At 47.0% G+C, this 26776-nt stretch overlaps 1 protein-coding gene across 1 annotated transcript; it reads left to right on the top strand.

Annotated features, from left to right (window-relative positions):
* The first annotated feature begins 661 nt into the window (after positions 1-661).
* On the top strand, positions 662-24888 carry TIMM44 (translocase of inner mitochondrial membrane 44). Its single transcript, XM_075444381.1, has 13 exons — positions 662-728; positions 3236-3343; positions 3828-3998; positions 4490-4570; positions 7093-7242; positions 9733-9872; positions 10367-10452; positions 12305-12397; positions 12748-12872; positions 14534-14584; positions 16558-16647; positions 20351-20461; positions 24213-24888. The coding sequence occupies exons 1-13, from the start codon at positions 702-704 to the stop codon at positions 24330-24332; spliced, it is 1353 nt and encodes a 450-aa protein (XP_075300496.1). The 5' UTR covers positions 662-701; the 3' UTR covers positions 24333-24888.
* The last annotated feature ends 1888 nt before the right edge of the window (positions 24889-26776 follow it).

Here is a 26776-nt window from a genome sequence, read left to right on the forward strand (position 1 = left end):
CCAAAGCTGCTCTGGCGAGAGATCGCCTGATGGTGCCTGTACTCTGCTTCACGGAGAGAGCCAGAGTGGCGTCGGAAGTCCAAAATGTGGGAAAACAGCTTGAAAGCGCTCTCAGAATTGTCAGGATACTGCTATGCAGGGAAAACAAGTCACAGCTTGATCTGGGGTCTCTTAACCCCTTCTCCTCTTCAACCAAGCTCCGAGCTGCCCTGCCCTGAAGAACGCCTTCTCCATCCTTCGACCCACGGAGTTCTGCCTTCACCTCTGCCGTCCCCATGCAGAAAACCTCGCCTCGGCCGTTCGTGCCCGTTCTGCCATCAAACGGCCGCGCTGAACTCGGCCTGGGGTTCGCCCATTTTGTTTTTTTTTTCAATACTCCATCCTTTTAGCTTCCTTCTGACGGGCGGACCGGCGCGGGGGCCTGCGGCCGGCCCTGCTGCGGGCCCGGGAGAGGAGCGGGGGGGGCGGAGGAGCGGGCGCTGCGCCTGGCTCCGCGGTGAAGGCGGGAGCTGAGGCGCTGCTGGGGTTCCCTGGGGCGGGGTTGGACACCTCCCCCCCCCCCCCCCCCCCGGCTCCTCTCTCGCCCGCGCCGCGCCCGCCGCTCCCCGGGACGGGGCCGCCCCCGCCCCGGCCACGTCACCCCTCCCGGGAGTGACGTCATTTCGCGGCGCCGCGCGAAGGTCACACGCCGGGCTGGGAAGATGGCGGCCGGGGCTGGCGGCTGCCGGGTGAGCGCGGGGCGGGGGCCGGGGCTGCCGCTGCCTTGGCCGAGGGCCGGGCCGCGCCCTGGGGCTGCGGTGGGGCCGCGGCCGGGCCCGGAGCTGGGGGAGCCGTGAGGGGCAGCGCTGGGGCGGGGCCGGGCCGGGGAGCGCCCGCTGCGCTGCGGAGGGATGGCGGGAGCCGCCCGGGCCCGCTCCCTCCTCTCTTCTCCCTTCTCTGCCCGGGGACCGGAGCTGCCGAGGGACGGGTCCTGCCCGCCGCGGCCCGGCTCAGGCCCTGCCCTGGGAGCTCTCGGGGGACCCGTGAGGGCGCCTGGGGCGGGTGGAGGCTCCTCTCCCCGCCTCGGGGTCCCTCCTCGTGCCTCAGGGTCCCTGCTCCTCGTGCCTCAGGGTCCCTGCTCCTCGCCCCTCAGGGTCCCTCCTTGTGCCTCAGGGTCCGTCATTGCACCTCAGGGTCCCTCCTCATGCCTCGGGGTCCCTCTTTGCCCCTTGTGGTCCCTGACTGCACCTCAGGGTCCCTGACTGCACCTCGGGGTCCCTGCTCATGCCTCGGGGTCCTTCCTCGCGCCTCAGGGTCCCTCATTGCACCTCAGGGTCCCTGACTGCACCTTGGAGTCCCTGCTCCTTGTGCCTCGGGGTCCCTCCTCATGCCTCAGGGTCCCTCCTCGTGCCTTGGGGTCCTTCTTTGCACCTCAGGTCGCTCATTGCGCCTTGGGGTCCCTGCTTGTGCTGCCATCGAGCTCAGTGGGGGGCAGCCCAGGTCGGTCTCTGAGGTTCCAGAGAGCCTTTGCAGAGCGGCCTGGGATGCCGAGCGGCTCCACTGACGGCAAGATTTAAATTCAAACAGGAGTTTTTCCCCTGGGCTGAGCAGGTGAATGGATGTGTGAGCCGAATTGCAAGGGTTCCGGCTTTGAAAGCCGCTTTGTAGCATGACGTGGTGTGAAGGTGGCCGATCTTTTTGTGCCCAAAGCTAAGCATGGGGTTAAGCATTTCTGCTCAGCTGCGTGGGAGAAATGTGCCTTTCGGTCAAGAATTGCCATCGGTTAAATCCAGCAGTCAGTCTGCCCCAGGCTTTAATGCCCTTCTTACAATTAATACAGATTTTTAAGGTATGCATAGAATACCCAGCTTATTCTTGCTTGCTGCAAAGCCTGACCTCAGTGATGACTTGGGCGGCAAGGTTCACAGATCGGCTGTGGAGAGTGTTCCTTTCCTTGATTTAAACTCGACGCTTCAAAGTTCAGCAGTCCAACTTAGGTCTGATGACAGAGGCGAGAAAGAAGAGGGAGCTGAATTTAAAAGCTGTGACTTACCCGAAAGGTGGAAACCTGTGCGTTAGCGCGATGCACGTCTTTGGGCCGGCGGGAGAAGTGGGGCCGTTACGCCGTTACCTCTCCGGTGGGAAGTCTGGGTGTAGCTTGCGGTGTTTGGCAGCGTCGTCACTGAAGCCACAGGACCGGACAGGGCAGCTCTTTACAAAAAACCTCTGAAACATCCAGGAGCCTGAGAAAGAGGTGGAAGTGTTACTGTTAGCTTGGACGCAGGGCTAAATATTCTCAGCTTACAGATCGTATTCCAAAGTCTTCTGATGGAAGAGCGTGTTTGATTTGTCCGTGGTTTGTTTTGCAGGGTTTTTTATTTTTTAGGGTGAGCAGTTTGAGAGGTGGTGTTGCTGAGAAAGAGCTTGGCTTGCACGGTTTGGTAATGCGCGCCGAGCACAGCGGGGTGGCTGGAGGTAAAACGGGCGGCTTTTGCCTGACTGGAGACCAAGGACAGGCTGAACAGATTTTCCCAGAATGTGGGAAAGAGGAGCTAGGTCGGTGCTGAAGGACCATTTTAAGGGAGTAAAGACAAGAACCTGCGAGCTGTGCGTAGTCTGCTTTCAGTATAGGACGATGGACTGATGCATTAGTGATGTGATGCAAGGATTTGCGGCTTGTGATCTCGGCACAGCGCAGCAGAATTTCTCAGTGATCGTTCTGTGTGTGAACTTCCAGCGTAGCTTTCCTGTTCCGTGACTTGGGGTGAAAGGTGCTTGTCTGTGACTTTGGGCAGCACGAATATAGACAGAGAGCTCCTGGGTTTCCTCCGCAGCTGGGAGAAAGTTATGTTCGGAGCCAGTTTTCTGAGAAGAAACGATATGCTTCTCATCGCTAACAGGTGTTTAAACTCAAGGATGGATTTCCTCGTGCATCACAGTTTTCAAAAATCAGGGTGCTGTGAAGCACGTGTGTTTTCCCAAGTGACTGTGAAAAGCGAAGTGCTCTAGTTTGGATTGAAGTTTTGGTTTTTATCAAAATGGACTTGTAAGTGGACGTAGTGCCACACAAACACAGCCCGTTATGGATGGCTCGTAGCAAACCAGCCTCCAGTGCTTCTTGGCAGCACTTAGGATGCGTTCCCAGAAGAGCAGTGAATGTTGTGTGTTTGCAGTGTTCTTTCCTTTCTTCCTTGGCTCTTTAAGGCTGCTGTCATCTTGTGGTGTGTGCTAACCTGACCTCGTGTTTTTGTTGCAGAAATGCCTGATCAGTGGCGTATGGCTCATATCCAGAAGATGCCCAGTTCCTGCAGTTCACAGGGGTGCAGTGTATGGAATGAGCAGGCCCGTCGTAGAGATCCATCAGGTTGGTTAACGGCCGAGATTTTTTTAATTTCAGGCTGAAAGTGGTTTCCTGTTAGAGTACTGATCTACCAGATGTGGATATGTTTCTGAGAAGCACCAGCTGAAAGTTTCCACTCATTAAGATAAGTCTGATGAACTCAAGGAGTTTTGTAGTAGCTGTGTCCAGGTGACAGAGTTCAGGAGTGGTGCTCTGGTAACTTCATCTACCAAATTGTGTAAGCCTGAACTAACCTCTGAAGTTAAACCTCCTGTGGAGAAACATCTATTGTAATGGCTGTGTAGATGTACTTCACAGAAACATGCTGGACATCTGGCTGTTTTGAGGGTAAGCTGCTGCTTTTTCAAGGTAGCTGTGTGTTTCCCACAACATTTAGTAGCTTAGAAGTGACCCAGTGCTTGGCTGAACTAAATATACCTGCTGGCTTTGATGCGTATTCTAAATTAATATCTCTCTGGATTCTACAACATGTAATGATTTCCTTTAGTCTAGATGCTACTCTTCTGGAGGAAGAAAGGGTTTTATATCGGGTTTTGTGGAGAACATCAAACAGGAATTAGCAAAAAACAAGGAGATGAAGGAAAGTATTAAAAAATTCCGAGATGAAGCTAAAAAGCTAGAAGAATCTGATGCGCTTCGAGAAGCAAGGAGGAAATATGTGAGTCTTCATGAATTCCTTTGATGTTTTCATTGCCTAGCCGCTGAGCTCTTACTGTTCTGAATGTAAATTTGAATCTTTCTGCAAATGAACTGTTTAGTTCAGCGTGCCTGTTTTTATGAGAAGTTCTGCCTGGCTGGAAATACTGAGCGGTAAATGGATGCCGTAGAGTGTTGTGTTTGGATTTTTGTGGTGGAAAATCTTTCCAGCAGACCCTTCACTGGTTTTTCCAGGTAACAAGCGGATAAAATAATGAGACATTAAATTTAATGTTGGAAGTATTTAAATACTTCTTTTGCCTTCTTTGAAGGACTATAAACAGCATTGCTTGCAAAAACGAAGTGCTGATGCTGGTTACTTGAGTAGCGTGCTCCCTGAGATGCAACTCTTTTTGCCCTCAATTATGGCGTTAATGGGGTGTGCTCTGTGCTAAACTGTTTTTGAGTATTTGCTGTCCTCATAGTTACATGCAGCATGCTTTTTTTCCACAGAAAACCATTGAATCTGAAACAGTGAAGACCTCAGAAGTGATTAAAAAGAAACTTGAAGAAATAACTGGTACAGTTAAAGAGGTAAAACGCGGCTGTGGAAGAACCTTTCCCTAAGGCAGTTCTGCTCTAAGGTTACGAGTTTTGTGTGCATTTGAATTATCACCCTTTCTTTTTTCTTGGTGAAAGGCGGTTGCGATTTCAAAGGTGATCGCTATTCTGAATCTTTGAGTCCAGAGTCATTAATAAAATTGCAGCAATGGTCACACACCATTTGTGATGGATTTCTTATTCTGTACGGGCAGAGGACAGGCACTGTCCAGTGATGCATCTCGCATTCGGAGACTGGAGATGGTCCTTATGGTTCCACATTGTCCAGCCTTAAAAAAAGCCTGAAGGTGGTTGTCCCACTGTGGGGCAGTTAGAGCAATGCTGGAAGAGCACCCTGGGAAGTTGCTTAGGAAGTGCGATGCTCTTTGCACTGACGCTTTTTGCTACTAATGTGGTAGGGCTTCTGGCTTCTTACTGCGTGTTGAAGGAGACTTGCAACGTGAGAGGCTCCAGGTGTTGTCAGTCGAAGTGCTGGTGGTGTAGCCGCAGTGCTCTGCTCGAAGTTAGCAGGCTGTAAGTGATCCCGTGGCTCTGTGTGTCTTGGGAATAACAAAATGCCCGGAGGAGCAGGCACCATTCACACCTGACAGGTAGGAGCGTCTTCCATTTTAGGCCCAGACTGTGAAGCTCACTGTGTCTATGCAGATCTGCTTTTAAGCAGTTGAATTCTAGTTATTTTTCAGGGTGGGACCAAGCACTGCAGCTTGTGCTCATTTACTTCATTTCTTCTGTGAGTTCACCCAGGCAGCATATGTATTTGAGTGTTTCATATGCTTTGACTTTTGTCTCTGGAGTAAATTTCTGAGGGGTCTTCCTGGCAGTATTTTAAATACGGAATAAATCAGGTGCTTGTGGCACCTGTGGAAGCTGACCTGGAGTGTTAAGGTATCTGTGAATTCAGCTGGTACAAAACTGGGCTATTTGGGCAGTCCTCATTGCAGTGCAAGGCCTTTTCTTCCTTACTCCCTCTTTTCTGCACGCTTCTAGGCATGGGTGCTATGGTGAAGTCAGTGAGTCCGCATCCATTCTGTTTTTTTCAGAGGAGACAGGGAATGACTCGCAGGACAGGGCCTGCTGCTCTACTAACCCGTGATTCCTGCGTGCTCAGACTGTGCCCGCTGCTATGAGGAGGAAGAGGAGGAGAGAGCAGGTCTGGGAGAGGACTCTGTTGCTCCTACTCACTCCTTGGTGGCCAAAGCACCTGCTTTCAGCTGGCTCCAAGACCTGCTGCTGAGTTTTCGTTAGCCTTCCTTCTGCTGTAGACCTGTTGGTACCCAGGAGGTGGCACTGGGCTGGAAGAGCTGACACTTACTCCCAGGCACCCGAGTCTCGCTTTTCCCTCCTGCCGATTAGAGTAATTAAATCAGCAGTGACTGAAAACTTCTTGCCCTTTCTCTTAAAGGGAGTACAAGATTTTCTGCAGTAAGTTACTGCTGAGGGGTACTTCAGGAGGCTATTCCTTAGCTGTCAGTTCAAGTGCGTGGACTTCGTGCTCATAGCTAGGCTGCTTCAGGGCAGCGATAACTGAGCTGTTTACAGCAGTGCTTTGAGATCAAAGCCTGAGTGATTGTTCCCAACACTCGCAGTCAGGTGCAGGATCCGCGTTCAGAAACACCCAGCCAAACGTTGGACTTAAACTCTGCGCCATACGAAGTTTGTGTGGACGCGCTCCCCGCTCCCTGCTGTGCTCCTTCGCTCTCATTCTGTCCCAGTGTGCTTCGGCGTCGCTTAACTGTGTGTACAGTTACGAGCTGGACGTAATGCTCTTTGCTGAAGTGGACATAACTGTTATCTTTTCAGTACTGTTGAGGGTGTTGTAAGCATCTTTCTTAGCCAAATCTCATTGGAAAACAGGGAATCCATTTGGTACTGTTGTCCTGCCATTTCTCTTCCTCTGAGCTTGTGGCTTGTGACCTGTCCAGGATTGGTTGCCCACTGCCAGTGAGATTTCCGAGATCCTTGAGGATCTGGTGTGTGCCTGTGCAGAATGAAAGGGTGACCAGCTACTGGCAGAGTCCTTTTAACCCCAGGCATACGAGGTCCTGGCTCTGTAAACACAGCCAAAGTGACGTGTATGAAGATGCTGGATTGAGAAGGGCGTCTCCTGATTTTGCCATCTCAGCCACTTCTATACCTTCTCTTGAGAAGGAAGAAGTACCTGATTGTTTCAAAGGAAAAGCTGGGGTATTTTAACTCTGGCATCATTGGTCCTTCTCCTTGATGTCAAGAAAAAAAAAATATTCAGATATGTACGGTCCCCCTGAGTTGCCAAATTTGTTGTTCTGCACAGAGGTGTTGGCTAACGTTGCGGTACCAGGCCATGGTGTCCTGGTAAGTCTGCCCTGTGACTTGCAACTGTGTGTTCACCGTAGGTTTGGTTAGTCTTGTGTGTGTGTTAGGGGTTCTTTAGCATTCACAACGAGGAGTTAATCAAAAGATGTTTTCACCTGTTTCACCTGAACTGACCTTTTGTTTCCTGTTTTGTTTTCTTGCAGAGTTTGGATGAAGTAAGTAAGAGTGATATTGGCCGAAAGATAAAGGAAGGTGTGGAAGAAGCAGCAAAAACAGCAAAGCAGTCTGCGGAGTCAGTGACAAAAGGAGGGGAGAAATTAGGCAAGACAGCAGCCTTCAAAGCTATTTCTCAGGTCCGTAAGTCCTGTGCCTCTGTAGGATCCAGCGCTGCGGGCACAGCTCATTAACATGGAAGTTATGTGCGAGTTTGTGCTGAGTATCAAATTAAATGCAACACTCTTCTAGCAAGACCTTGTGAGCCATTGGAATAAGCTGATAAATTCAGGAGATGTATTTTGCAGGTCTAGTATTCACTCAGGCACCCTAGAAAAGTGTGAGTCTCGAGTAGCTGAGCGTCTGCCAAAATGTGTTACTGGAAAAATTGGTTGCTGTGCTTGTGAGCAGGGTAGTAAAGATGTTCCTCTTTGGTAGGCAGGTACTGGTGGTACTCTTGGGAACTACTGACTGAGAAACTGGCTTGCTAAAGCTCTCCTTTTCTAGAAAATGTAGAAGCCCTCTTAGGTTTTGATGTCACCCAGTCAACTGGCAATTAGGCTAAAGTGTTCCCCTCGACAGGTTTCTCCTGGCTCCTCCGAAGCTTTGGCTTTAGCCCTGGTGAGAGGAGGTACCAGGCCAGGCGGAGTGTCCATCGTGTCAGTCGTGTCGGTTCCCTCTTTCTGTGCTTCTAATTAGACATATTCTGCTAAAGGTCACTTCTAGCCGTAGCTGTACATCACATTATACACCATTTTTTTTCTTTTTCTGTGATGAAACTTGTTATCTTGCTTCAGCAGTCTCCTAATCTAAGAACGGTTTGTTTCTTCTACGAAGCAGGCAGCTAGGCCAGACCTTATAAAGAGGGAATGATTTTATGGAACCTTAAAGTAAATATTTTGAGGCTTAAAGATTTGTTTTCTCTGTAAACAGATAAACCTTTTGATTCATTGTCACATTTAACTGATTCACAGAACTTTTATAGGCTGTGAACAGTTCTTGTAGCTTTGCTATACTTTCTAGTGCGTGTGTAGAATTTAGAATATTCAGTCTACTGCTTCAGAAGACCAAATATGCTGTCTTAGAAACTGTAGTAGTCGTCTCATTTTGAGATCCCTGTTGCTTCAGTGTTTAGGAGATATTTTATTTGTATAAGCCAGAGCTAGATGGTATCCACAGGGGCTCGTGTCTTGTTCTCTTCGCTGCCAGGTCCCTCAGATGACTTTATAGTCAGTAGGAACACACTGAGCTTTGGAGGTGTTTTTTTTTGTTTATCCTTGATGCTTAGAGTCACTTAAACTCCGATTTCTGCTTCATGTCAGATCTCTGGCATCTGTTCCAGCTAGGTCTGAGCACGGTTGTAACTGCCTTGAGGAAGGAGTCGCACTGACGGTCAGTATGGGAGGATGTCTTATGCTGGCAGAGCTGCATCAGACACTTTGTGTGTTCTCCAGACAATTCCTACATGGAATAAAGTTGAAAAATAACACCCCCATAAAGCCACGTGCTGCTTTGGGCTACGTAACTTACATGTCCTCAGTAAAAATGCATTGGGAAAAAGCTGTATAAAGAGTGTATGTAAAATCCTTTTCTGCCTGCATGTGTCTAGTTGTAATAGGAAAGTGTACTTACTATGCAAAAGATCTTTTGTAGGTACAGTCATTAGAGAAAGTGCTGCTCAACAGTTCAGTAAAAGTAGAGCAGCCAAGACGAGGGAGAGAAAGTAAAAATGTGCTTTAGTCCCAATCCCTACTGAAGTGTGTGACAAAATTTCCCAGCAATGCTTGTGGTAGGAGGCAGCTTCCTCTTGGCAGAATCTGAACTAAGGCTGTAGCTGCTCGCTGATCAGGTGCGTACCGGCCTGGGTTTATCAAGTCCTTTTTCTTGATGTAGCCTCACCCAAGAGGGAGAATATCTCGTGTCTCTCCTCCATTATAAGCTGCACTACTGTGATTTTTTTTTTTTCTCACATCTCTTCTCTGGCAAAACCCAGTTTGCTTCAAAGCTATTTTCTCAGCTAGAAAGTGTGTGGAATTCTATAAAAATGGGGCTCCTTTTTGTTTAGGGGAAAGCAGTACTTCTGTGTGTTTAAGCTTGGGCCTAGAACCTGGATTTTATTGACATTTCGGGTGGCTTTGAAGTTAGTTGTTGGTGTCCGGAAGTCTTTCTTTTCCCCTACTTTTGGATACTAGGAATCATTCTTCCTTTAGCCTGGGGCTTGTCATTCCATCAGCAGCTGCTGGCTGCTGCTGGGGGCTGATATGCCTGCCTTCCTCTGACTTCATTTATTCCGATTTAAACTCTGTGGAGGTTACCCCTTATCAGCTGTAAGGTTTGACTGTGTCCATAGCTTCTACTATATTGGGTTTTTTTCTTCAGGTTGATTCAATACAGCCATCCATTTGCTGTCCTAGACTGGTAACTTGTTAAGCAGAAGGCCTTGGAACCGGTGTGTTTGTCAATAGACATCAGCAAAGAAGCATTTGCTGAGTAAGGGAGAAGAGAATAACCTGTGGTCTCTTATTGTCTTTTTTCTTTTCTTTTTTCTTCTTCAACGGAAGTGATCTTCAGTTTCTGGGAAAGAGGGGGGGGAAAGGTAAATCAATCTAATAGGGATATTTTCCTTTCAGGGAGTAGAAACCGTTAAGAAGGAAATAGATGAAAGTGTTTTAGGGAAGACTGGTCCTTACAAACGTCCGGAGCGACTGCGAAAAAGAACAGAGTTCTCAGGCGAGAGAATTAAGGAGGAACGAATATTTGAAGCTAATGAGTACGTATCGGATGTAATTTAGGGTGAATATTTCTGTGTATAATTTGATAAAAACTTCAAAATTGAGCTATGGGTCTGGGGTGGTTAAAATCCAAGTGCTGCAGTGAGGCTGTGGGGTGAGGCGTGACCTGGCAGAGCTCTGAGGGCAAATTTCCAGCAGGAGTTGATGATACCAAATCTTCCGATAGTGAAACTGGGCACTTAAAATTATAGAGTGGGTACATAATGTTCTGGCATGAAGTTTTGACTTGTGCATGTGTTGTGTTTTCTCAGTTCCAACATCTTGATGCTGAATTACATTTGGCAGGACTAGGTCTGAGCAACTTTGTTGTCTCTGCTGCCTTGCTCCGCTAAGTCGTGTATCGTTTGTGTGGTGTATCAGCCTCTGTGATGCTGCATGCTGCAGTGACGTTGGTCAGGATGTTTCTCCTGCTTGTTCTCACTCGGTTGTAAGTTCCTTATTCACAAGTACCTGTGTCTTCTGCGCTTTCTAGGGAGGCCATGGGTGTGGTGCTGCATAAAGACTCAAAATGGTATCAGCAGTGGAAAGATTTCAAGGACAACAATGTGGTCTTCAATAGTAAGTGTTCCAAAGACAAAGGAGTAGCACATTATTTTTCCCTGTTCTGATTCTTGCTGTGTTGGATCTAATGCCATCTGTGCAACTAGTCTCAACATAATGCAAATCATAGCCCTTTTTTTTGTTGTAGCTGTTGCGGTGAGGTGGTGTGAATGGGAGGTGGGCGTAGCTGACAACACCGCAGCTTTTCCAAGCTGCTCCATCTGTGTTCGGACCCTTCCCCCAGTCAGACATTATTTTTGATCAGTCCCTGCTCCCTGTAGGTACCAAAACCTGCTTTTGCCATTGCTTAAAGAGAACTGAACTCTCTTCTTTTTTGTAGATTTCTTTTTTCTAGTCAGATGCACTCTGGCACGGGGAAGAGGTGAGGGCATGCATGCATGTCGCCAGGGAGAGGGCAGGCAGAGAATTTCCTGACCTTGAGCTTATAATGAGGAAAAATCTTGTCTTCAGTGAGCTGGTTTCTGTTGTCATCAGCTTAGAACTCGGGAATGTGTGGGACTTTGCCTCCGTTCTGTTTTTATTGCAAAACCTAAAAATACTGAATATCTGTACCGCAGTGGGCAATAACTTTTGATAGTTATCTAGACGCTTGATGTTTCTGAAAGGCATAAAGGAGCCTGAGACCAGAATCCTTCAACAAATCAAAAGAATCGCTGCCAGTGTACTGCAGGGTAAATGACTTGTTAGGGAACAAAAAGATTGCATGAAAGTGCAACATACAATTAACTTTGGGTTGTGTTTCTTCCCAACTTCCTTTAAAGCAGAGCTCCTTGGGAGGTATCCAAGAGCGGGTTTTTACATCCCATTTGATTAGCCTTTCCAAGGAGAGATGCTCATCGCTCCTAAAGCTCCCCACATGTTGCATCCTCCAGTCCTGTGCCATCTGTTCGAGCTCTGCGCGCTCTGTAGATTTTACGCACCTTTCCCGGACTCTGGTTTTGCGATTCAGGCAGCGCTGCAGCTGCGGCCGCGCCAGGCCCCGCAGTGTGTGCTCTCCCTTCATGTACCACCTGTCCCAAGAACACCGTGTGTCGTTCGGAAGGAGCGTAAGCTTCAGGGCAGGATTCCAGTTGGTAATTGAGGTGGTGGGAAGAAGCTTCCCAGCAGGGCCCATTATCCTGCAACTACTTTCTGCAGTGCTGGTCCATCTGATGGTGTCCAGAGACAGATGATGGGTTGGCTGAGCCCTTAGTTCGTTGCAACAGTGCCTGCTTGCTTGAATCAAATTGCCTTTTTTTTTTTTTTCCTTTTTTTTTTGCTTCACCCCCTGCCCTTCTTTCTGCCTTTGAGATTTTGCTTTTACTGGAGGTCTCCTTCCCCATCAATGACTTCCGTAGTTTTGTGACATGCTTGGCTTCCTCTCTTATCAAGGTTGAGAAGTGCATAGAGCTGCTTAAATACCGCATCCTTACTGATGTGTTGCTGTTTTATTAAAAATTGGCAAGGTTTAACGTCTATTCTTGATTTCCTTTCCCACCCCCCGCCCAGTTAAACTTTCTGGTGTTGGTTTCCCATCCTGCTACTCCTTGTAGCAGACTGAATCAAGGAGTGCGAGGAGACTGTTACTACTGTAAGCAGGTTGTCTGTCTGAACATCTGCGTAGAAGGTCCAGAGTTTCTGGCAGCTTTTTATCGTCAGAGAAATGATCGTTCTCCTAGTGACAGTTACTGACAATTAAGAACATTGCAGGAAGATGAGGAGAAAATTAACTGTTGGATTTGAAACTTGTTAATCAACAAAGAGATTTAGAAAAGAACTAGCACATTTGATCTGCACCCCATTGCATGTTGTTTCCTAATTCAGGAATGCAGTGGAATGACACTGCTGCTCATGTCTCCTCTCCTTTCAGGGTTCTTTGAAATGAAAATGAAGTATGATGAAAGTGATAATGCATTCATCCGAGCTTCCAGAGCTGTCACAGACAAAGTCACTGACTTAATAGGTAACGTTTCATCACTGCTGTGAAAGTGCACCTCTAGCCTTTTAGCTCTGTTCCTGGGGACTGTTCGTGCTGTTGTTCTCCGTGTGTTACTAACCTTCGGGACAGATTCTGGAGCTTTATAATATTTTGCATGGATCATTATCCAGTATCATGCAGCGTAGCAGCCTGCTGCTGGATCAGAAGTGCGGTGTGATGGCAAGTGCCTGTATGGGATAAATCTCAAGCGTAACATAAACTCTGCAGTCACTCCCAGGTGACTGTTCCTTCTCGCTGGTATATAACCAAAGTTATTTCTCTTGTTTTCTGGCAACAGTTCTCGTGCTGCCATTCTCACTGAGTTGTTTTATTAGGTGGATTGTTCTCGAAGACGGAAATGTCTGAAGTTTTGACAGAGATACTCAAAGTGGATCCATCCTTTGACAAAGATCGTTTTTTAAAGCAGTGCGAGTATGATATAATCCCCAATGTCTTGGAGGTAAGGTGGGGGTAGACTATGATGCATTTGTTTTATTTTTTTTTTCTTTTACTATAACAGGGAAGATTTTTTTTTTTTCTTCAGTTTTCTGATGCTAAAATTAAAATCTGGGACAGTATTTGCTTCTCAAGCATCCAGCTTTGCACAGAACACAAGATAACCTTGGAAAAAGGAAGTTGGATCCCACATAACAATTTAGTTTAAAACCCATATTTTGTAATTTAGTAGACCGACAAATTCTTTTCTGGTCTCGAAAACAACTCACCAGCTTCTCCTGTGAGAAATGATACAGACATCAGAGGGATCAAACTGAAGCAGGTGGATGAACAGTACTGGGCAAATGGTGATATCAAATATTGATAAGAGAAAGAATTTGGTGTATTTGTAGTGCTGGGTTCTGAACGATCTGTGACTGCTTGGCAAGAAGACCAGGTCATGACAAATGGTTCAGTGAAAATACTTCTGGCGCTAGTCAAGGAAGTATGTGGAGCTTAATGTTTTTAACGACTAAAGTACAAAACCACTCGGAGGATAGCACTGATGAAGGATGTGACTTCAAGCATAAATGAATATAGTTCCCTTCACTGTCACTCTGTCTTTTCTGACATACTGTTAGAGTAGGGGATGTGAAGATGTACAGCAGAAATTGTTTGGAGAGATTTGTATGAGACTGGAAAAACTGAGGCTTGAAGAGGCAAACAGATGTTAAGAGAGAGCAAAGTGTTGTTTTCTCATCCTAAAACACAGTGCAGTGAATGATCCCATCTCAAGCTGATACATGCTAATACACATGTAGAAATATTTATGATACTCCTAGTCATGAGGTAACATTATAGGATGAATAAAAAATCGATGCTTACAGCTGCAAACACCCAAACGGATGCCTAGGTCGGTGCTGTCACTGTGACTGACGTGTGTATCGGATCTGTGACTGGAACTGTGATGCTGACAGTGAAAGAAGGCAGACAGTGAAAGAAGGCAGACCTGTCATAGTGAATCTGCTTTTCCTAACAGTGCTGTGTCACTAAAGCAAGCTGCAAAAAATGAGCTCTTGAGTCTCGGAGAATAAATTTTTCAAAGGAGAGGTTTTTCAGACTGCAGGCAGCCAGCTTACAGACGCCATCAAATATGAAGATTTATAGGCATTGTATTGAAAAACACATTGCTACCTATAACTAACTTTATTTTGAAATCCGCTAAATTCCCAACATCCATCTTGTTATGAATTCCAGGTGTTTATTACACAGTGCTTTAAGGATAAACCTGTTCATGAGTTGCAGCATTATTCTTCTGTTCGTTCTGTGCCCTGAATTTTTTGCAGTCTTGAGAACTGTAGTTCTGCTTCTGGTTTGTACTCCTGCTGCTGTTAGATCCTACCGCCCAGGATTTTGGGGGAGTGTGCATTCTGCTGCCTGCTTGGACAGGAAGGTTGAAGACAGCTTTTGTCTCAATTATCAAAAGGTTTACGTACGTCTGACTTAGTACATGTGTGCTTAGAGAAGTTCTTACTGCTGTTCCTCTTTGAAGCTTCTGTCCTTCTTCAGGGTTTGACAAGATGTAGGATTTAAAGTACTTTGCTGCTGAAAGTGCTGATAATTTCAACTCTCTGATATAGGAGGTGTTTTAAAATGTTCAGATTTTATTTGATTTTCCTCTCTTAGGCTATGATGTCTGGAGAGCTTGATATCCTCAAAGATTGGTGCTACGAAGCGGTAAGTAGAGCTGCTAAAAATGTCTGAAAAGGTTATGGTTCTCCCCTGTGTGTGTAGGTGTATTGTGCTTTCTTTGATGGCAAGCAGTCCAGCTGTTGTATCTATGATGTTGCTTACCTGCTTTCCCCAGCTGCTTCCCCATGTAACATGTTCATACTATAAAACACTGGTGCAGTGAAGTGTACGTGCTGGACTTCTGGAATAGTCTGGGCATGAGAGAAGAGCTGCTTTAGAGACAGAGAGAAAATCCAGTCCAGAGCGAAGCTCAAACTAGTCTAACTAGCTCCAGTTCTGCACTGCCCTGCTTGGTTTGATGGGCCTTAGTAGAGCCTGCATCCCAGATATGGTGTGAGAAGGTGCAGAGACATCTGAGCTGAGGCAGAAAGGTGATGCTTTGCTGCTTAAGAGAGTCCGGTTGTCCCTGGAGCTACTGCATAAACACAGCTCCACTGCAATATCCCAGCAGATAATCCTGGCAGGCTGAGGTCTGTCTGAAATAGCAGCACAGATGATCTGCAGCCTGGATAATCTCACTGCAGAAAACTGAATTTTGTTTTGTTGCACAAAAACCGTTTTGAGCTTTAGACAGATTTTTCATATTGAGTCCATTCTTGAAACAGTGACTGTGAATTGATTATGATGCAGTGGTTGTATTGTTGTCCACAACTTCATGAAAGCTGATCCTTTTGTGACAGCGTAGATGGACGTTTGTTCTGGTCTTCACTCTGCTCCAAAACAGTAGTGTTGTAGGCAACGCAGAGCCATAGTTCTGTTTGTAAAGAATTTAATTACTTAAAGCGAATGTTGTCCTTAGTGCTCACTGCCACCAGAGGGCTGGAAACGCACACACTGGAAGAGCCAATTTTGTGTTTAATTTTTGGTGATTAACATCGTAACGATATTGCAGTATGCAAGAGTGAGATTTAAAGCAGTCTGAAAATCAAGGAAGTTCTTGCTTGGTTCTAGCAGCCTTTGACATGACACTGTGGAATTCCTCACATCTCTAGAGGGAAATAACAGATTCACTGCAGTTTATGAAACAAAAAGCAAACCTTTCTAAGCTTGTTGTAGTTATTAATTAAGCTCATAAGCCAAGAATTCCCTGTAAAATAAGCCAGGGGAGGAAATGGGAGTCATATTAATGAGAATCCAGGAAACACAGGCTCTTTATCAGAATCATACCACAAGTGTTAAGTCTGTGATACTGGTCACTGAAGTGTTGGAATACAAACCAGTAAGGCAAAAACTTATTTGAGTGGCAGGTATACCAACTGAGCTGCAGGTGGTTGGCAGCCCACTGACTTCGGTGTCGTTTGTGGCTCGTAGAGCTCTCTCTGCCTGCTGTCCTCCCTGATCCCTGATCTGTAACTCCAACCTTCACTCTGGTGACTTTGCCAGTATACTTCTGCATTTAAATGCTTGCAGTAAAGGTTAGAAGATCCATGGTGGGGAGGTGGGTAGGGACTGCCTCCTGTTTGTTTGATACCTGCCAAGAATATGGTGATAATGCTGGAAGCAAGTAGAAATTCACTATCCCCATCAGCAGTTCTCAATGCATAAATAGTGAAGCATATGTGCATGTGCCTAAAAGGAGCCAGGAAATGCTGGTCTGCCTCCAGGGTCTGGCTGGGTATGAGGAAAATAGCTTGGTTCCCAGACTGATTCTTCTTGTCTGCTGTCAGATCAGAATTGCAAGTGCCTTGGCTATCAGCTGCACTCAGTGTACCTACTCTGCTGTGAATGATGGATCTTCTGTTCTGTCCAGGGGCAGTGGGATTTTTAGTGAGAGTGCAGTTGTGTGAAGCCTGGAGCATTTGATGTGGCTGTTTGATACCTGGCACGACATAAGTGTTCAACATATTTGCAAAAATCTGACTTTTATTCTTGTTTTTTTGATGGTTCTCTCTAAGCAGAAAATCCCTTTGTGACAGAACAAATTCAAACGTGTAACACAAGTTTGTTGCTTCATTTAGACTTACAGTCAGCTCGCTCATCCAATCCAGCAAGCCAAAGCCATGGGTCTCCAGTTCCACTCCAGGATTCTTGACATTGACAACATTGATGTGAGTGTCCTTTTCTAGATTTCACCTTGGGGGATTAATTAGAAACTCATGACCTGAGGGGTGGTTTGCTTCTTTGCTCTCACTGCTGGTTTTTTGCCTCATGCTACGCTGGTATTTGCCATTTCTGCTAACGGAGGAACAGACCACCGCTGCTGGAAGGGAGAGCTCGTGGGACAGATTCGCTGCTGTGCGATCATGCCTAAGTTACAGCGTTGGGGTTTGTCTCCTCTCTGTCAGGGCACCTTGATCTTAATCACCAGCATATAGATTGAGAAGGGCTGATAGTGAAGGCAGGTAGCACTGACCTAGCGCTTTCATGAAGGGCTGTGTTGTGCTCACGCTGGATGATACTGCGCAGTACTTCTGTGACTCAGAGTTGGTGCAGGAATGGCTGTTAGAGAGACTTAACTGCTGTTCTGGGTGGCTCTCGATGAGTGGGGAGGTAACGGCTGTGAGTGGAGCCGTTGCGTCCTTAGGAGCAGTGTTGGTAGTTGGGGACTCTGGCCAAATGTCTGCACAGTCGTAATGCTCCTGCGTTCCCCTTTACTGGGGAGCCAGAGGTGGTGGTGTTCTACTTAGCAGTAAGTCTACGGTAGTACTGTCATTTAATTAAGTCTTTAGTGTCATCCGTCACTGGCCCCCAAGTTTTCTGTCAGATTTTTCATTCCTCCAATGGCAAAGGTATCTCAAAGAAATGACCACCTTTCGTCAGACCTTCCGTGTCCCATAACCAGCTCTGCCGCGAAGGAGATGTGCAAGGGGAGGAGGGGAACAGGGCAGCTGTACACTAGCGCTTTAAAACACGTGTGGAAGTAGTCTGAGGTCAGATCAGTGTTTTGCCTTTGTCGTCAAAGGTGCTAACCCAAAGGCAGCAACATTCGCGGCATGTTTCTGTTGGAACCATGTATCCTTGTCCAATATACTGCAGCTGTGCAGTATTATTCTCAGTGAAATTATTGAGCTGGATCCATTCAGACAATTACCATAAAGGCAGCTGCTCCTGTAGGAGCAGAGAGCACAGAGCTACCTAATAGGGGTGTAAACCCAGTGGTGATCTGGTCCAAAGTAAGGAAATGGAAGATTAGAAGCCTTCAGGCAGAGATGGGAATGGAGCATGGCGATGATGTTCAGAAGCTGGGGTGTTTCAGATGTTGTTGGGTGTATTGGCTGGCCAGATGTTGCTTACTTGCAGTCACATCCCTGCAAGACAAGAAGTCAGGAACAATTCAGCAGCAATTATGGAAAAGAGAGAACAAAATCTGATGCTGTTGGTGGTTTGCTGGAGGGAGGACTGCTGATGGTGATTTTTCTCCATCTGCAGCTCTGTGCAGGAGTCTTACTTTTTGTTCTGCATCATTAAAAACCTGGAGTGGGTGCAGGAGAGCTCCAGAAACATGTGAGGAAATGCCCTGCAGCCAGAGACTTAGTTCGATCTGTGTAGCCCTCCAAAAGAACAGTGGGAACTGACTTTGTTAGTGACCATGTATCTTCCCAGGGAGCCAGAAGATCATCTACAGGGCATCTCCTAACACAAAAGGCTAATGTCTGGTCCTCTTGCTAGGAGCGTTTTGCCTTGGTGTCTGATAGCCTTCTCGTGTTCTCTCACCCATCTGGGTTCAGAGGAGGCCATTCCTACCTCTTTGGTAACTCTGGATGCTCACTGCAAGCATGTGCCAAATGAGCAGGAAAATTTCTGTGGCATCTGCAATTCTCTGGATTACCTTCAGCAATAAGTAATGTGTTATAACAAAATTAAAGCTATGGAAGTAATAAACATGATTGCTTTTTTCTAAGCGTCCTGTTTAAATCAAAGGTTTTTCTGTATTGTTAGTGGCTAGGAGTCTTGATTTCATTGTATTCTAAGTTACTTTTTTCCTCTGTAGGTGCTAATCAGTAAAGAGCTGTGCACAGACTCTGAGTCGTGGCTGGAAAGACATTTTGTTATTAACTTGGTTCAGATGCCTGTATTTTCACATGAAGTTTCTCAAGAAAATTACATCTTAGCTGAAAAATGGTTGATATGGAACATAAATGAGTGCAGTTCTTGTTATGCTGTCTGTACTGTGAGAAAGGGGGATAAAGGATGTTGTGTGTTTAAATTTTTAAATGCAGTTCCGTAGAAGAGATTTATGGGACTATGTTGAGTGATATCATCCAGAAAAACAGTTCAGTGAGTTTAGAAAAAAAAACATTTAGAAGATCTAAGGGAATTCACGTGCTGCAAAGATGGCAGCATTAAAATGAAAATGAAGTCTTTCAAACATAAGCATCTGAAGTCATGTTCCAGGTACTTTCTGGACCACTCTCCACTTCACTAGACAACTACTGCCTTTAAATTTAACGGAATTTTGAATCCTTGATATTTCTTAGGGCTATTTATTTGACTGCCTAAATGTAGTTTGAAGTATGTGACTTGTGAAATGGGGTTTCTGAACTTAGTGTGGGAGGAGTGATACAAATACTCTCTTGGTTATAGAGGTTTTTTGGGCTCATGGTACTAAAAAATAAAGCAATACCAGTATGGAAGTCTTGGTGCCTGTAAGAGATACAGCCCCTCCTCCTTCAAACCCACATGTAAATTTATGTTGTCAAATTATCAGTGCCAAGTGGTGTCATATAAAATGTCTGTGGTGGAAACTGGTCTGACAAGGAGCTGTGAGATCTGGTGGTGGATGCTTGGGTGGAAGGCATTGCGCGTTGCCGAACGAGTCCGGCCGGTCCCAGAAACGCAGTGTGGGCTGGGCTGGTGTGAGCTACGGCAGAGCTGGGCAGCCCATTCCTGCAGATGAAGCAAAGGAGCATTGCAGTAGTGCTGAGTCTTCCTCAGGGGAGAGTAAAAGGCACAAATATATATGCCTTTGTCAACTGCAGCACAGACTTGTAACTGTCCCTGGAGACATGTTCTTTATTATGTGATAAAATGCAATGTTTTTGAAACAGTAGCTCTCATGCACAGAAGAGTATCATCATGCTAGCTTCAGTCTGAGGGAGTGCCGTGACCGTTCTGGGTAACATAGCCAGTAACTCCCGAGTTCCCGAAGGGCGAGATGTTCTGTAGCGTACTGCATTCCCACAAGAGAGACAGACAGAGGGTGATGTTTTTTTAAGAGCACAGCTTTGGGAAGCAAAATTTAATTCTTCATTCCACTTTGCATTGCAGTTAATAAGGTCTTTAAATATTTAATGGAGTGACTTTAGAATAGAGAAAAAAAATCCTATCAAACAAAAGGTTCTCACCTTGGAGTCTTTCTGTTAGTTCTTTTTGTCTAGTTCAGTACAACTTCATGTTGAAGACTGACATTTAAAAGCAAGAGGAAAAAACTTCAGCTGATGTATTTTCTTCAGAAAATGTCATTTTTCTAAGAGCAATGTTTCTTTTATTTTTGGTTTCTGATTTGGAAATAATGGAACAGAGCTTGTTCATGTTTCCCAGATTTTTAGACTTAGTAAAACTATGAAAATTTTCAGAACAATTTTGGGAAAGCTTTTAAGTATGGGGAAAGCTTTTGGGAAAATGCTTTGCAACAAGGTCTACAGCATCTGTACTAAAAAGCAGGTAGAACTTGATTAAAACAACTAGGTTCAGCTCGGGGAGAAGATGGTATTGTTAGCCGTGTCAAGCCATGGCATTTGTGGTAAATACTTGATGCTTTTACATGATTCTGCAGAAATTGCTTTCTGATGAATTTTTCTTTCATTGCAGCTGGCTATGGGGAAGATGATGGAGCAAGGACCAGTGTTAATCATCACTTTCCAGGCTCAGGTCGTGATGGTAATTAAGAACCAGAAAGGGGAAGTGGTGGAAGGTGATCCGGTAAGCGATGCTGGTCGGCTGCGCGCGTTTTCCTTGGGTCCCCTGCTGGGCAGCTCAGCTGTCAGGGATTCATCTGGAGGTGCACCCCAGAGCACCCCAGAGCAGTGGGTGTCCGTGCATCCTGCAGTGACCAGTATGAATGATACTGCAGCTTGGGGGTAAGGTCTTTGGTTCAGCTTAGTGCGGGCTGTTTATTCCTGTCAGGCTCTTGAAGTGTTACAACCCATTAATAGAGAATTATCATATATGAGGAGAGTCTGTAGACATCCAGAAGGGGCAGAGGGGGATGTTTTAAATTCACAGTGAGGAGAGCAGCTGTGATGGCCAGCAGTGCTTTCCCTCCCAGCTACTGCTGTGCCTGGCCAGCACGCTCCCTGCCCGCGGTTATCGCCTCTGAGTTCTGCTCCTGTGGCACCCGCTGGGACAGAATTGAACTGTCCTGCAGTCGATTAAAGCTCCGTCGTGCAGCTTCTGCCTGATCCTGTTCTTTTTTCTCCTTTTTCCTTGCATAAAGGGCACTGTAAGAACAGAGCACAAAGGTGTTTGGTAAACAGGGTGGGAGCTGGAGTTACTGAAGTCATTTGCAGGAGACTGGGAAAAACACTGTAAACAACTGGTAGCAGAAGTTCATGGTTTTGGCTGCTGCCTCCCTACGCTGGTACAAAATACCTTACGGCGCCGCAAGCCGTTCCAGTTTCCAGATTCTCCTGTATCCAGTTGTGTGAAATCCTGCCCAGGGTGTAGGCTTCTAATGGGAACCTCTGGCACGGGGTGATTTGTGCGGCAAACCTCTGGCATCTCAGTAAATTGTACTTCGCTGTGGTTTAGCTTTTAACACCGTGAGTCCAGCCGGCACGTTCTGTGTGAGTGGTGCTAGACAGAGCCTGTCAGACCTAACCACTGAATGTGCTTGTTACCAGAGTTAATGACACGGCAGGCTCGAGGAGCCCGCGCGTTTTCTGGAACACTTTTGTTCTCCAGTGGCTCGCTATCCAGACAGCTCGGGCTTGAGTTGTGTCTGCGCAATGTTTAAGTAGCTTAATGATATATAATAGGAGACATTGTGAGATGCCTAGAGCTGGCAGCTTCCAGCAGACTTCCATTAAAATTAATACTTGCATTTAATAAATATCGGCTTTTTGCAACCGTTCTCTAGTCCAGGCTGCAAGTTTACAAAAAAAGGGACTAATTTTAATGATGGGGCCCATCTGGACTGATTTACAACCTGTCACATGGACTGCAGGGGAGGAACAGCTGATATAGTGATTTCTTGCATTAAATTACTGCATTCATAGAAGATAGATATTGATGTGATAATTATTGAACAGGATATCAAAGTCCGTTTGCTGTCTGATTTCTCTGGAGCAGCAATAAATCAAGGAGATGCATTAAAATTCTCCATTGGAAACAAAACTTCAGCTTTAATCAAATGTCAGATGCAGGCTGGCTGGTAACTATGATTTGGTGTTAAGTGCTGAGCTGCTCCTGCGGAGTATTGAACAAATGACGTTCGAGGGAAAAGGAGCCTCAAACTGTAAACTCTCTAAACAGAAATCAGACGCTTGTAATTGCTGCGGTGTTTTACCTGGGTGCAGTTGTTGGAGTTCCCACGGCTGTGCTGCGGGCTCACCCCCAGTGAGACGAGGGGAGACCCAGGGGCTGGGTCGGGGCTGGGACGGGTCTTGTGGTGGTTAACGCAGGACATCCCCATGGAGCACCACAAAATTGGACTGGGAAAATGAGGCCTCAGACAACCCATCGAGCCACACCGTGAAGTCAAGGGAATCTTTTTAAAATTGCGTCCTGCAGGGCTGTGAGGCAGGGTGCTGTTTGTCATAGCAGACTGCGATTAAAGGACAAATTTTTGCCTTGCATGCGTGGCCGTGAGCGAAATCTGCCTTTGGGAGTCCACGCGTCTGCTGTCCCACTTTCTGTGAATATATGCAGCAGCATGCACCGTACGTGGAGGATTAAGATGCACCCTATTAATAAAAGCACCAGATCAGAAACCCAGAAATCTCTCCACGTAGGAAGCACGTATTTTTTATGTTTCATCATGTCTCCTTTCCAGGAAGAAAGCTGTGCTGCTTGTTCAGTGCTGCATGCTGTGAGATCATCAGCAACTCTAAGCTTATCTGCTGTTCATCCCTTCAGAAACCCAGTGTTCAAGAACATAAACTTTTCCAGATGTAGCAGAGCTTGGATGCTGAAGTGTGTGATTAAGTTGCCTTTTGTACACAGTCTTGCGAAATGGGCTTTGAAAATCCCGAATCACAAAAATCGTACAAATTAAGGTTCCACTGGCAACGTTAAATGAGTTACGTTACCACCTCATCCTGAGCTCATACTTAGTGTTCGTACTCAGGAAAGATCTGTTAGCGTTGCTGTGGCCAGTGCAACAGTGTGCAGCCCGTCTCGAGCAGGCAGAGGTTGGGTTGTGTTTCTTCTCTTGTCCCCTCTGCTCTTCTGACATATCCCGCACATCTGCATGACTCCAGTTTGCAGTCGCTTTTAACGTTTCTGAGTAGAGCTGAAGCAAGTTAATCTTCTGGAACACTGAGTAAGAAAAAAAAAAAAGGCTTTATGACGTGATATTTCTAAAGCATGCGTTTTCTAATGACTGGTCTGGTACAGAAGGTCTCCCCCCTCACATCTGTGTACCTAAACGATAACCTATAAAGGTTCGCACATTTGATCAGAAAGGTAGGAGTGAAGTACACACCTGGGAGCTGAGCCAATGCGCAGTCTGATCCCTCAGTGATGCTTCCTTATCCGAGGGAAATACTCTCCATGGTTAATGGTTAAATGATAAAATCAAAATAACCTTTGATTTACAGAATGGGTCTGTGACACCGTGCCAGACTGGGGCTCCTGGCAGCCCAGTCTCCGACGGGCAGTGTCACCTCTCTCCTGGGAGAGGCAGAGACTCTGTCCCGGGTGGCTGCAGGGACTCTGCAGGGAGTGGCTTCCATAAGACCATGAGTGATGGCCTCAGGATGTGCTGACATACGGCTTTCATCCTTATTCACTTACTAGGAACAGAACTGCTGGTGTTCTCATTACGTGCATCGGGGATGGAAAAGCTGATTGTTTTTTTTTTCAATCTGTAACCCTGTACGGTGAAAGCACTGTTTGCACAGCAGAGATTTGGTTGCAGAATTAGCGTAGATCTGTGGCTGGCCTTTGTGTGATCCGATTAACATTGATGAATGTTGGGTTTTTTACTCTCTGTCTCTCCTCAGACCTGGTGATGATAATTTCTGGTTAATCTGAGCTGCTCAAGTGGAAGCGCGAGAGCCAGTGGTGTGGCTGTGGGGAGGGGGTGCAGCTCGCAGGCTGATGTGGGAGAGGCAGAGCTACAGCCGCAGGAAAGAGCCTGAAGTCGATTGCGGGTTACAGAGAGCAATGCAGTCTGACGGCTGAACCAACCTGAAGCCAGAAACTTGTATTTAAAAATAAGGTCAAATACTGTCTAACTTGGCAGTGGTGCCAGTTAATGTATGTCAGCCAGAGATATTTGGAAACCCTAATTCTGGTTTTGGAAATCCGAAGTTTATCTGTTCCTGACTGTGACAAGTTTCTAACCACAATCTAGTAGATGTTTCTGGAGCTATCCTTATTGGGGACCTTCGGGCTTAGAACCAGAGAGCAAAATCACGGAACTGTCTCTGGAGCAAGTGTGGAACATGTCCCCATCAGCCGAGCTAGGAGGCCCATGACGCACGCTCTAACGACGGGATTTTCCTTCCAGGACAAGGTTCTGCGGATGCTGTACGTGTGGGCGCTCTGCAGAGACCAGGATGAGCTCAACCCCTACGCTGCCTGGAGGTTGTTGGACATTTCCTCGTCGAGCACGGAGCAGGTGCTCTGAGAAGAATTGCATCCAAGGGCTTCCTGGACCTCTTGCGAAGCAACGCCATCTCTGAACTTGCACGGGTCTGCTGTGGGGTGGACTGTGGGGGAAAGAGGGTAGATTGGTTCCTTTTCAGCAGAACGGGCGATTCGTTGTGCCCTCGTTACACCAATCCCTGTAATGAACTGGACGAGTCTGACGTGTCTGCCTTACGCTTTGCTGTGTCGTACCGCACTGCAAGGATGTACGGTAGATGTCAACGCGAATGGTCTAAGACACTAGCAGCTGCTGTTGGCTCCTGTTTCAGTTGTGGCTGAAGGAGGCTGGTTTGGGTCCTGTGTGTTTCCCAGTGATGGACAGAGGTGGGTATGGGAGAGTGAGGTGTGGAGGTCTGCTTCCCATCTGCTGTCATCCTCTGGTGGCCTCACAGCATCCCTGAAAGGTCTTAGAGGTGCTTTTGAGGCACGTTGGTCTTGGCTAACATACATCTCCTGTACAAAGTTGCACCGATAAGCCTTCTGTTGCTGCAGTGTCTTGCACTTTACCAAACCAAATACAATCAGGTCTTTGCGTATGACTCTCTGTTGGTGTGGAGCGGAGTCGGGATGGAGGGGTTGGTGTCACCAGGCAGGTTCTCGAGGCCAGTTGCAGGGGGTGGAGTGTGCTACTGGTGATAATATTTCTATATCCACAGCTTTGCAAGGGGGGACATTACTGTTTCTGCTGTTCTGTTCGTTGTGTCGGCTGGTGCCACTAAAGAGCACACAACTGCATTTCTCCGTTGGGTTGGTCTGACGCCATGGAGGAGACAGGCTCGAACTGGGCACGAGGAAGCAGGCAGAGGCTGGAACAGTGGTCGCGAGGAGGGGTGGACGGACTGGCAACAAGTGAGTAAATAAAATGCGATAACAGGTAGAACATCACGTCTTGTAGCTCAGGTATTATGTGAGATGAGAAAAGAGGGTCCGGTTCACACACATACTGCGTAAAGAGCGTTACGAGCACAGCTTTCTTTGCCAGATGGACTCACGCTGCGGGGGGGTGGCATAGCTGGCCTGGGGGTCCCGGGTAGCAACTGGAAGATGTCAGAGGGTGAGCTGCTGGCATGCTTACGTGGACTCTTGGTTCTGGGCTTTTGCTGGAGGCTCAGTTTGGGAGCTGTCATGTGGGTCGATTCGTCAGCTGTCTGCTCTTAATGGAAAGTGAGGTTGGGGGGAAAAAAAATTGATCGTGGAGTAGGAAATCAAAGGACTGATCTGCTGCTGTGTTCTGCCTCTGCACAAAACAGGGAGATGCAGGACAGCAGTTCTTGACATTATGATTAAAGAGAATAAGTGCCAGTTCTTCCTGCTCTTCGGAGTGTCCAGATCAGTTCCTTTGAATGTAAATGGGATTATCTCACAGCCCTTGGGTGAGACATTTAACTCTCGCAGCTTGCTTAGAGTGAGAGGCGATGGGTGCGGCATATTCGCTAGCAGAGTCTGCCCGGCGCCCTCAGAGCTGCGCAGACCTGCTGCCTGCCTGCCGCGCGAGGTGTGTCTGCCGCTCTCAGGGCAGGCTGCGCGTGGGCCGCGCTCCCTGCTGCCTCCCTCCTCACACAGATTTCCCGCTGGCGCTTTTGCCAGCGAAAGAATTCCAGATTTTTGCTCGAATGTCTTAAGCAGTAGTACACAAACTAAAGATCGGAACAGAATAAATTCCACAGTGCAGAAAGTGACTATGAAATAGAGAATCCCTGCATCTGACTGCCTTCAGAAAGGGAGGTTGAAGGTTTGATGGCCTCGTTGAGTGAGGCTCTTTCTGGGCCAGCTCTCGTCTCTACGCGCAGGCTGTGCTGTGTGTGCAGAGACTTCTCCTTTATTTGAACATCTGGACCACTGAGTGCAAGTGCAGTGTTGGCACTGAATGTCTTTGAGATGCTTCTTGAACTTCAGCAGGGTTGGGAAAAGTCTCATCGCCGAGACTGTGCAGAAATTGAGTCGGTGCCCTCTGAAAATAAAGACCGGTCATCTCCTGCCCTGCGTCCGCAGCAGCTGGGTGCAGGCAGTTGCCGATCCGACGCAAGCCTACAACAGCCGGGGTGTGTATGGGCAACCTGTCGTCCCAGCCTGTCGGGATGCTGCTGTAGAGCACCTGTAAAACTGCTTTTACTCAGTGTGCTTTCACTTTTTTTTTAACTGGTGATGGGGAAAAAAAGATCTGAATTCAGAGTGTAAAAATAGTTGTTCTGCCCAGGAGAGCTGCAGTAGCCCAGCTGTGGTGGGGTGGCAGCGCCTTGTGTTGGGTGGCTTAACTTGTGAACGCTGAGTCACGGTCTGCGCCGGTGGCCAGTCCTGCCTGTCCCCGGCGAGCAGAGGGGGCAGAGCTGGTGGTGCCCCAGTGGTACTGCTGATAGAGAAAATATCATAGATATCACAGAATGTTGGGGATTGGCAGGGCCCTCTGTGGGTCACCCAGCCCAA

The sequence above is a fragment of the Opisthocomus hoazin genome, chromosome 27 (genome assembly GCF_030867145.1).
Source record: "Opisthocomus hoazin isolate bOpiHoa1 chromosome 27, bOpiHoa1.hap1, whole genome shotgun sequence".
Classification (NCBI taxonomy): domain Eukaryota; kingdom Metazoa; phylum Chordata; class Aves; order Opisthocomiformes; family Opisthocomidae; genus Opisthocomus; species Opisthocomus hoazin.